The 12,351-nt window shown below is 48.6% G+C and overlaps 1 protein-coding gene across 1 annotated transcript in view; it reads left to right on the top strand.

The window, feature by feature from the left end:
* Positions 1–12,351, top strand: part of LOC138464096 (extracellular calcium-sensing receptor-like) — a 114,801-nt gene that overhangs the window by 77,281 nt on the left and 25,169 nt on the right. Inside the window, exon 5 of the mRNA XM_069607215.1 lies at positions 11,282–11,292. Within this exon, the coding sequence (XP_069463316.1) occupies positions 11,282–11,292 (11 nt within the window). The remainder of the gene's footprint in view (positions 1–11,281; positions 11,293–12,351) is intronic.

Here is a 12,351-nt window from a genome sequence, read left to right as displayed (position 1 = left end):
GTCCAGTTACATGAAGACCATGTGGAAAGAGTGCGGGGTAACCTACAAGTTCTCCACCTCTTACCACCTCCAGACCAATGGTCTGGTTGAGAGATTTAACAAAACTCTCAAGGGCATGCTAGGTGCTTTGGAAGAGCCCCTAAGGAGGAAATGGGATCTCCTCCTGCCATGCCTGCTGTTTGCTTACAGAGAGGTACCTCAAGAGGGTGTTGGTTTCAGCCCCTTTGAGTTACTCTTTGGACATCCCGTGAGGGGGCCCCTCGCCTTGATCCGAGAAGGCTGGGAGGCCACTCCTCCAGGTCCCGCCAAGCAAGTGGGGGACTATGTGTTAGGCCTCAGGCGGAGGATGACACAAATGATGGGTCAGGCAACAGCAAATCTCAAGGCCAGCCAGGAGTTGAATAAGTACTGGCATGACCTTAAAGCTTCGCAAGTGGATTGGACTCCGGGACAGGAAAATCCTTGTGATGGAGCCTACAAAGCCAAGGGCTTTGGCCGACAAATGGACTGGACCCTTCAGGATAATCTCCAAGATGGGCGAAGTCAATTATCTGGTTGACATGGGTGCCTCTGGGGTAGCCCCTCAGGTATTCCATGTCAACAGGCTCAAGCCTTTCCACAGGCGAGCAGAGGTCTCATGTCTCTTGCTAGCTTCAGGGCAAGAAGAGGATGAGAGTGAGCCCCTTCCTGATTTGCTGCATAGCAACCCTCAGGATGGCTCAGTGGAGGGAGTACGTCTCTCTCCAGATTTGACAACAGAGCAGCAGAGGGCCTGCAGGGCTTTGCTCCAGCAGTATGCCTCTCTGTTTTCACTGACACCGGGCCTTACACCGTGGTGTAAGCACGAAATTGACACTGGTGACAGTGTGCCTGTCAAAAGCAGGTGCTACCGTATGTCAGATACCGTCAAGAACCACATCCAGGCTGAGGTCGCCAAGATGTTGGATCTGGGTGTTATTGAACCCTCAACCAGTCCCTGGTCCAGTCCCGTGGTCCTTGTCCCCAAGGCAAGTTCCCAGGCGGGTACCAAGGATTGGAGGTTCTGTGTGGACTACCGAGGAGTCAATGCCGTCACCAAAACTGACGCGCACCCATTGCCCAGGGCTCATGAGCTCGTGGACACCATAGGTGCTGCCAAATTTGTGAGCACCTTTGACCTCACCTCAGGCTATTGGCAAATAGCTCTGACGGACCATGCCAAGGAAAAGACGGCATTCTCCACCCCTGAGGGACTCTACCAGTTTAGGGTCATGCCTTTTGGGTTGAAGAATGCCCCTGCCACCTTCCAGAGATTGGTCAACCATGCGCTCAGTGGGCTGGAAGCCTTTTGTGTGGCTTACTTAGACGACATTGCCGTCTACAGTTCCACCTGGGAAGAGCATTTGACACATCTGGATAAGGTGTTGCAGGCCTTGAAAAGGGCTAACCTCACTATCAAGGCCACCAAGTGCCAGATAGCGCAGGGGAAAGTTACCTATCTTGGTCATGAGGTAGGAGGGGGTCAAATCCAGCCTCTTTCCAGTAAGGTACAGGACGTACAGAACTGGGAGACTCCCACTACTCAAACCCAGGTGAGAGCCTTTTTGGGCCTCACTGGGTACTATCGCAATTTCATGGCAGACTATGGAACCATAGCTGCACCCCTGACAGCGCTAACTTCGCCCAAACAGCCTAGGAAGGTTAATTGGACCGAAGACTGTCAGAGGGCCTTTGATGGCTTGAAAGAAGGTCTGTGTAGGGCATCTGTATTGTGTGCGCCTGACTACAGCCGACCCTTTATCGTCCAGACGGATGCCTGCAACACCGGAATTGGAGCTGTCTTGTCCCAGTTAGATGACAAAGGGAGAGAACATCCTATCATATTCATCAGTATACAACTCAAGGGTAGAGAACTTAGGTGGGCTACTGTTGAAAAGGAATGTTTTAGTATAGTTTGGAGCCTTAGGCGTTTTAGGCCCTACCTTACGGGGTCCACCTTCAAGGTCCAAACAGATCATAAGCCCCTGAAGTGGCTTATGCAGATGAAGGGTGAGAATCCGAAATTGCTCAGGTAGTCGATTAGCCTACAAGGGCTAGACTTCACCATAGAGCACAGGCCAGGGAAGAGCACGATAATGCAGATGGCCTTTCCAGAAGGTATGTTGACCGTCTGGATGAGGGTGTCTATCCCGTGGGAGATTAGGCACCCTCCACCTCAGTCTGGGGGGGGCGACTGTGATGCTGGAAATGCATCAGAGGGACAGGGCCTCTGAATCCTTGTCCTTTACTGCTGTTTATCGTGTGTTCTGTCGTGTTTTCTGCCCAGGAGTCCATGTGGGACTCCTGGCAGTGCAGCTCTCTCTTTTGGTTTGGTGAACAGACCCATGGGATACCCTTATGGCACCCATGGGTAGGGGTACAACCCTATGCCCCTAGTGTATGTTTTTGGGCACCTGTGGGTGGCCCACAGAGCAGGGTATGGGCTGGTGCTCTGGGTGTCCTCCATTTTGGGATACCCAGGCCCTGCCATTGGGATCAGTTGATTCCTGATAGAAAACAAGATGGCCCCTGTGGCCTCTTGCTTTCTATTGCCTGTTATCTTGTTTTTCCCAAAGTCCTGGGAAGCCCTGACTCTGTTCCTTCCCCCTGACTGGCTGTTGGGTGGAAGGTCCATATATGGTGTTGTTGTGAAGGCCCAGCTAGACTGACTGGAGCCTTCCCATTGACTGTATGTTGTGGGTACCTCCTGTGGGTGGGACCTGGGTGAATGGAGTGGGTGACCAATATACACTCCTTGTTGTGGTTGTCTGGTTTCTGGCATGTGAGACAAAGACTGAGACAGCCCTGCCCGGAACTGGCCTGAATGCAGTGTGTAGTGTTGAATGGCTGGGTACTTGCCCCAATCTACATTCCTTGTTGTGAGTGTCTGAAAGGGAGGAGTGTGGCCTGAATGCACTGTGTGCCTGATTGGCTGACTGACTGCATGAATGCCCTTCTGTGTGATTGGCTGCTGTGTGTGTGCCAGCAGTGTGGATGAGAGACAGGATAGTATATCTGGGGACCTCTCACCACTGGAAATTGTGCAGAAGCGTCCATAAGCTGAGTCTCCACTCAAGAGTAACTGGAACTGCTGACCCTCGATGCCCAGCTGGAAGAAGAAGACTTCCTGCTGCATTTGCTTCGACAGATCTGAAGGTTGCCGAATTCGTCGAGGACTGATCCGAGGGAGGACCTGGCTAGGCGCCCTCTTCCCGTGCTCCGAGGGACCATCGAGCACCGCTGAACTTTCGCCAAAGCTCCCTGGACGCCAGACCATCGAAAGGCTGCCGACCGGAGAAGGGGACTGCCGAGGAGAACGAAGTAAAGCACCCGGACCTCGACGCCGTCGAAGTCCATCGCCGTCGACCAGGATTCGCAGGTCTGTGTAACCGCTGGAGGCCCGTCGAAGTTGTGTTGCCCAGCCGTGGGAACCACTTGACGCCGTGCCGCCGACGACCGGAGCCGTCCGCTCCTTGCCTAAGAACATTTGACTCGAAGGACTCCCTCGTCCACATCGTCGACCGCTTTTGTCCTGCCGGAGAAAGTCGAGGACGACCAACGCGCCGAGGAGAATCCGCCGGTGGGTTTCCCGCCACCTCACGACTCCAAAGACTCGAGCGACTCGACGCCCTTGCTGGGCCACCGTCATTCACAATCTTTGCGGTCCAGAACTAGTGTCGCCGAGGTGCCCCGCACGCCTCTTCCTCGCAGGACGCCGACGTCTCGACGCCGACGAGCACCGCTCGGATCGAAGCCTGCCGCCTCATCGACGCCGTTCTACCCTGTTTGTTGTCGGACGTTCGACGCCCCGTGTCTCCCGCTTGAAAGGGAAGGCATTCAAGAAGGGCCGTCGATTCCCCGACACCGAACACCGAGTTCCTCGACGCTTCTCGACGCCTCTCGACGATCCGTGACTCCTGCTTTAAAGGGGGTCATTCAAGAAGGATCTGTCGACGCCTCCTCGAAGAACTCGACTCCACCAGGTACATTGGGGGGGTAAAAACATTGTAGGAGAGAATAAGACTATTGAACAATATATGGACTGGGCTTGTGTTATATCTCTTAATTTTACAGGTTGCCCAGGTGGGGGGATCTCCACACAGAACTGTGTCCAGTAGCAAGGGCCAGTCTTCTGCCTATTGTTTCAACCATCTGTTATCTCTCCTCTCTCTAATGTTGGTTTCCTTCTTATTGATCTGCGTGCCATTTTTACAGTATTATGAATGCACTTTAATAAGGTCTAATATTAGTGGTACCACTTTAGAATTATAGATATTTACCATTATTGATTTTCCTGAGCACAAAGTGCGTTGTTGTGATAAGTGTACATAACACTTGAATATTAATTATATAAAGACTGTGTTTTCAGTAATACAGTGTGTGGACATTCCTTTGTGGGGGTTTGGGGATACACTGTACTTAAGAACCAGCCTGCATCACCTCCTGAGAAGCTAGGCCTTGATTGCTCGTCAATAGCTACCATAATAGAGAATCTTGGCTGGGGTCCTCTGTGCCTCTCCTCTACCATATAGAGAGCAGAAGTACAGACCCCCCCACCGGTCTTGACAGTATATCCCAGCCAACATTCTTCAAAGTGCTGGAGCAAGAGTTGGATGCGCTCATGAGGCATCAGCCCAATTCTCTGTCTACCACCCTGGCCCAGGTGCACGCTTCAAAGTAATGGCTATATGCCATTGCCCAGTTCCCCAAAAACATAGCAGAACTGGACTGTACATTTGTAGCATTAATACACCCTCCAGGCAGTGGTACTGGTATACCGGAAGCGGAAACAGTGTCATTCCATGAAAATTCAGATGACATGCGATGCATATCTCACTATCAGCCACCGCTGTGCCCGATTTCGAGGATCCACCCACAATGCCATGGCCCTGAGGAACAGCACCCTCCCAGCTTACCTTAACACACTCAGAGAACAGCATACCTGGCTTTATGTTACATAGTCAAACTGATAATGAATGGAGACAGGTATGATAACAAATTAGACTAGTCCAATATGCAGGAAACAGGCTGTGGTGAATATCCAACCTTCCTCTGGGCACAGTGTGACCAGAGCAAACGACATGGTACATTTGTCCTAGAACGTATGAAAGCAGGCACATGACCCCTTACATCAATCAAGGTCCCTGTCGAATCCCATAAGCCATTTGCAGCCAAATCATGGGGGATAGGTATGAAAAGCCCCAGTCCCATGGCGAAAGTATCCCCGTTAGGGGTGGAGCCCACACAGACATAAACCCATGAACGATGACGCAGGATACACAGCAGGATCCTGCACCAACTGGTTGCTTGGCTTACCTCTGAGTCTACTGGGTATCAGGGTCCTTATGATCAGTCTCCCCTGCACTGCCTCTGGCTCTACAGTACACTTAGGGGCTGCAACTGTTACCACAGTACCCTGTCTCTTTGCACTTACCCAGAGCCGTGCTATCCTGGCTGTACTTACTCAGAGCAACGCTGCCCTCATTGCACTTCCCCCTTCTGTCTCTCTGGCACATTTCCCCTCCTCCCTACCTCCTGCACCTTACGTCATCACACTTGCACGATCTGAATGACACAAAGCCTAGTAAGATCGTTTGTCTTGTCATCCCCCTGTCCTCCCTCCTAGTCGCACCTAGAAACACTTGTGTGCAGGCGTGTTATAAATGACATATATCATATCACTCTCCTGCTTGAGCTCATTCGATGCCACAGACCCCTGAAGTGATGTAACAGGTGTCATGCACAAACACATATCAGCACACACATGCCACCAGCACAATAGTAATAGTAACAAGCACTTTGACAATAAAAGGTCATGTCCAAAACTGTCCTTTCTACCTGTTGTAGGTGACACAGGCTATCCGCAGTTCCTGTGCATGATGATACCTATGAGTAATGCTTGTATGCCACAGGCGGTAGCCTTTCATGAGTACCAGAACATGCATTGAGTGCACCTTTGGACTGCTGACGTCAAGATTCTGTTGCATCCACCAGAATGGTGGGCCACTAATGTACAGCCCAGTAAAAGTAGGAAAAGCCGTTGTCATATGCACAATGCTGCACATGTGTATACAGCAGAATATTCCAATGCCTCCAGATGTGGACAATGCACCCTCTGGCTATGATGATGAAGAAGGTGCAGGTGACAACAGGCACCTCATGATTGTTGTGAGGAAGTGAGACAAGGATGCATAGTTTACCAAGACATCATGGACAACTATTTTCGATTTGACACATATGCGCCTTTCGCTATACTGTTACCTTTCACTAAATGTGCATGCATTACTGAAAGGAAATAAGCACTGTATTCATTGGCTGCATTCTTAACTGATGTAATTAACATGTGCACACCACTCTCATCTCCAATAGATTACCCTTCTCCCACCTTCACCCCCAACACCATAGCCTCCCCACACCCTCATCGCCAACACACCTAACCGCCACACATCTTCATCTCCATCACCATACCTTTCCCATACCCTCATCCTCAACACCATACCCTCCCCACACATTCCTCCCCAACACCCTCTCCTCCCCACACCCTTGTGGTTAGCTGTCAGTCACATGGAAGTGTTCACGTCTTTCATTGGTTGCCACCTTGTTGAGTAGGAGCGGTGGAATGAGGGATGCACCGCTGAGAGTGCCTGGGTGGTGTGCTTCCCACTGAAACCTTTTTTGGATGGCTGACACTGACCTAGCCATTTCACAGCCCATTCTGCAGGATTTGGGTAATAGCCTGTGAAACCTTCTGATTAATGGCAGACATGTGCTCTGCCAACTACCACACCCCTTTGCTCATCAGTGTAATGCTGGCTGTGGCATCTGCTGAATGCCAACACAAATGGTCCAAAGCTGAATCCACCCCCTGGAGGTTTCCTGCATGGCGCCTTGCATTGCCTGGAAGTGGGCCACGTATTCCTGGGCACTGGTTTCCATCCGCCCCTGCCATTTCTCCATCTGTGCCAGCATCTCACATATAGCATCCAGGATGTGATGCCGAACTGGGCAGGAAGGCTCATGGCTGTGTCTACCCACAGATTCAGAAGCCAGTGCTTCTTCTGCATCATCATCCTCTGGAGGTGTGTCTGTGTCATCACCATGGTGCAATGTAGTGCACAGTGAGAGGGTAAGGTGGAAGGACCGGTGTGCAAAGGTGAAATGCTAGGAAGGGGAGCAGAGTCCATCAATAAGTGGCTCACTGTGACAGCTGGAAAAGTTTGGGCAGTGGTGCCTGACACAAGTGCCGCAAAGTGGGCAGGTGAGGGGCTGGTGTCATCTGCGTGGGATCTCAAACATGCTCACTTGTAGCTGCCACAACTGTCGGAGTTGTACCGGTTGCCCCGGAGGTGGCTGCAGTAGTGCCCTTGGAGAGCAAGGTCCTCCAGGGGTCCTTGTGACCCCGACTACTTGGCCTCCTGGATGCTGCATCACTAAAGAGTGCATATTGCTCATTTGCATATAGCTCATTTGCATGGGTCACCACCTGCTCCACAAGCACAGTGTGCTCTGGCTCAGATAAGTTTGGCTTTGGAAGCCGCATTTCAGGCACATCAGCTTTTCCTTTGCCTCCAGGCATATTTTTAGAAGGGTTCAGGTCCGCGTGACACATTTAAAATGGTGATTTTTAGTAGATTGTATTTTAAAAGATGTCAACTGCTGAACTTTCCATTTACGACATGACATTTTTCCGCTAGCCGCTAATTCCACCAGCGCACTAACCATTCAGTAATTCCTCCAATTTCCCAGTGGTAATGGCAATTCCGCAAAAAAATTCAAGGAATCGCAGCTGTATGACGATTCTCAGTGGCAATTCCGTCGGACAGAATTACTGATACCGCAGATGTTTGTTGCATGCACCCGTCCACTCATAATATGCTGGTAGCTCTGCAGGACACCACAGCAGTAACAGGAATTCTGTGTGCCAAATTACCACAGGATTTACCACCCAACTTGTAATGAGGGCCTTAGTCTTTACACTACGAGGGTGAGGCATCCCACAGCCGCTTGTGAATCTTTTCAGCGGATGGGCGTCAATATTTCCCTTGAATTATCGGAATTGATTGAAAGCAGCAACACAGTGCAAACCAATCTAAGGGTGTTTTGGTGGGATTCCCCCCCACCCCCTCGAACATTTGTTAAACTGTGGGTTGCAATTTTTAGCGGAAATGAACACCCACATCCACACATCACACACGCAAAGTCAGTCACAAGCAAATGTTCAAGACGGGGACATGCTTTATGACCAAACGATCAATCAAGCCTGACTACTATCCCCCGGTCCCTAGCAACTGGTTAAGTCCCTTTTGCACTTTTTTCCATTAAGAACATATCCTTTTTTTGAACTCCTTGTTGCATTTCTTGCCTGTTTCTTCTCCCTACTAGGTATCCAGAGTGTTTTGCTTCATAACATTCTGCATTTCTCTGTCTTCCTTTACAAGTGGTGTTTATATTTATTTATTTAATTTGATATAGCGCCCAGACCTGAAGGTTTCATGGCGCTTGTACAAAGTAAGTGGTTACAGACAGAAACAGGTGATGAGCACAATACAACCAGTTCTACTTATTTGTTGAATAGCAATGTTTTTAGAGTTGTTTAAAGAGAATGAAAGGAGGCTCATTCTCAATGTGAGTTCCACAGGGTGGGAGCGGTGACACTGAAGTCGGAGGCCCTTGCTCATTTGAGGTTGTAGGGAGGCGTCTGTAAGGCATGTTTTCAGGAGGAGCGGAGGGAGTGTGTCACTGGCTTTGGTGAGATGCCTGGGATGACGGATGAGGTAAGAAGGGGCATTCTTGCGCAGACATCAATGTGTGCTAGTCAATGGTTTGAATTCAATTCTTGTTTTTATGGGAAGCCAGTGAACCTCCCTTCTTGATGTTGACATGTGGGCTGAAAGTTTTAGTCCCAGGGCTGATCTCAGGGCCTTAGTTTGCAGGAGTTGCAATTTAAGTTTTAGGCAGAGGTTCCTGAAAACAGCATGTTGCAGTAATCAAGCTTACCTACAATAGTACCTTCGGCGAGGGTCAGGCAATTTTGAGGTGAGATGAATTTTCTGCTGATGAAAATTAGTTTGGCTGTGTTGGCAGTAGTAGAGGCTAAAGCACTGATATGGCTGGACATTTTGGGCTCTTCATCGAGGTTGACAGCCACAGTCTTTACGTGTTCCTGGATGGTATTACAGCCCTTATTCAGGTGGCCATGGACGAGCTGGCGATCTCAGACCCCAATCCTGGAGGTGGACGAGCAAGGTTGGATCACCTGGGTACGGGAACTCAGGGTTTAGTTTGGTTTGGGGGAATATCCAAGATGTGACGCAGTATTTCCCAGGGACAAAGGTGAGGAGTTCAAAGTCCCTGAGACATGTATGGGTTGTTCCACATCTACCTCTCTTCCACCCACATCATTTCCCTTACCCAAATCCAAAGACCCCTCCATATCTGGCAAATCTGCTAGGAGCCCAACCCTGTAACACTTAAAAACAACAACTCACAGAATCCCTGGTTTTCTGCTTCCTATCTGAACACTCCCAGTCATTCTTCTCCACGTCTCTCCAATTATGGTTTGTCACACTCCCAGTCTACGTGGTCCAAACACTACTGTTCCCACAATATTTTCTGACAGTAATCCTGGTCAGTCCAGTTTGTTCCACACCCCTTATAAATCTTGCCCTTCGGAATGTAACAAAACTCCCTCATTCATAGGTTATAGTTTCCCCTTCCTATCCTGCGGGATGTCTGGAAACTCTCACAACCCACTTCTCCACTTTCTCCCATCAAGATAAACAACGGACTGACAATAAAACTGTTTACCTGACATGTCCTAACCAAAGGTTCAAGCAAAGTCAGGCAATTTACCAGAACCACACACATATGACAACCCTTTCATTTCCCCACAGGGATAAAAGGTGGAGCACAACAGAACGATACGAGCAAGGCAGTCTGCATGATGTAAGAGTTAACTCAGAACGGCAGTTCAAGAGGAGGAGAAAGACGGTGCAGGCCAAGGGGATGACAAGGAGAGAAGTGACCTTGCCCTTTCTAAGTCAGGCCTGTGAAACCTCTGCAAACAGAAACATAAGACTATGAACAAAGGCCAGCGTGTGTTGTAGCAGATGTCTACAGTACGCAAGACCCTCCTCCACTGATAACAAAGCCAAGGAAGGACGCTGGTCTTAGAGGTACCAACCTTGACTCCAAGGATAATGAAAGCTAAGGAGTACTTCACAGTCAATGAGTCGAGGGGAGAATCGATAAGAAACCGAACTGTGTTGAACAAAAAGTAGCCAATGGCTAATTTGAACTTTGAGAAGCTAAAGTGGGGGAACCAGCAACAGAGGAGGCCGGCACCATGTGGGTGCTCAGACAGGAAACTCTGGGCGATTACCCAATGGTAGAAAAACTTTCGTAAACCAGAAGCGCCTGCGAAGAGGCGAAAAAAAGTCAAAGTGGTCATAAAGGGGTCTTGCAAAGTCCTCTGTACCGTCGAAAGTCTTTAACCGATAGATGATTGAGAAAGCTAAGGAAAGTGAGTCCTGCATGGTGAATATTAATGCATGAACCGTATTTCATAAAGATTAGCAAGAGTTAACCCAGCAGAGGGATGCTAATGAGAAGGGGTGAAGTCTAAAGTCCCATGATGAACTGTCTATAACCATCAGCGAGAGTGAACCCGGAAGAGGGAAGCTGACAACCAAAGATCTGTGAGAGTGAACCCGGCAGAGGGAAATCAACAACCAAAAGGTGGCGAGAATGACCCCGGCAGAGCGAAACCAGTAATGAGGGGCAAAGCCAAAAACCTGTTTAAAAGGGCGCACCATAAAGCCAGGTAGGCTGCTCTCCGAGTGTGTTCATGTAAGCAGGGAGTATGCTGTTCCTCAGGGCCATGGCAATGTGGATGGATCCTGGAAATCGGGAACAGCAGCGACTGATACTGAGATCTGCATCAAATGTGTACCCTATGTCATTTGGGATCTGAGCCCGGTTGAGGGAGATCCAGAGGTGGAAAGCAGTCACCCAAAGTTCACTGAGAAAGGAGCTGTCATATGAATTGGTTGAATACAACTACTGAGGAGTTTGCGCCCTGAAGAGGGGGACAGAGAGGGGGGAAGCCATCACCCAAAGTATACGTGAAGCAGAACTTTGTGTTTATTTGTTGTGGAAAACATCAGGCCCTCAAGGGAAAGAGACTTTACCATCGAAGAACCTGATAGCTGGAGCGGAACTGTCGGCTCGTGCTAGGAAGGCTCGCGCATGTGCTGTGCTCCAGAGTCCCACCTTGCCCCATGTTAAAAACTTCGGGAAAGGAGAACTCAGAGCAATCACATCCTGACTTATTATTTAAATACTGTTTGCTTTAATTTTGATACCCTATACCACACTCTTTCTATAAAAAGTTGTAAGGAATTGGCAATAGGTTTTTCTTAGGATAGGCCCTTTTATTTTGACACAACACCACTAGGACTGCCTAATTTTTTATTTTATGGTCGACACTTACTCCCATCTTAGATTTAGGTTGAGGTTAGGCATTTTTCCAGCCCAAATAAACACCCTTGGACTGTGATCACTTGTGTCGGTCTTTACTTTTGCCATCATGAATTCCTTACACTTTAATCAAAACATAAAAGGCACCTCCAGACATAACAATTGATTCAGCCCCAAATATGGAGCTCCAAAACTGATCTGTAGCAATAAAATGAACATTTGGGACATAGCATATATAGCTCCTTACATAACAGGGCTCCAAAGCTGGGCATTGTGTAAGAAGATGGTGAGCTGTTTCTTAAGTCGAATTACAAAGGTGACAGAGTCATTCATCATAAGGTAATTTATGCCATCCCCCAAATGTTCACACGTAGGTTGTATGTTAAATCGCATGTAAATAATAAATCTGCGCATTCTTAAAGTACATAATTTATTTAGGTAGGATCAGGGATGATCACGCCGAAAGCCCTGTGTGCTATAGACTGAATACATTTTCTTATTACTTGAAAGAGAGATGTTAGCAATGAGATCATAGTCTCTCATTTTCTTTTTAATTATTGCGGGAGCATAGGGGTGCTGAGCTAGATCTTTTAAGGTCAAGCCAATATCAGAAAAATGCTCAATAGCAGAGCAAGGTAGCTGCATTGTAGTGTATGATGATAATGATGATAATGAGGTGTTATTTATATAGCGCCTTTATCCAAAGTGCTTTACAGAGCACCTATTTACATACAATATCACCCAACCGAAATTGATACCGAAAAGTGAATGAATATATAGGAAATACATTGTGTGATGTGTTGAATTGGAAATCCATAGGGTTAGCTTCAGGAACTGTGCTTTCATTTTGGATAG

This window comes from Ambystoma mexicanum, chromosome 1p, assembly GCF_040938575.1.
Source record: "Ambystoma mexicanum isolate Mex_15411 chromosome 1p, UKY_AmexF1_1, whole genome shotgun sequence".
NCBI lineage: Eukaryota > Metazoa > Chordata > Amphibia > Caudata > Ambystomatidae > Ambystoma > Ambystoma mexicanum.
The sequence above is the reverse complement of the archived record's forward strand: the minus strand, read 5'-3'. Positions and strand labels throughout refer to the sequence as shown.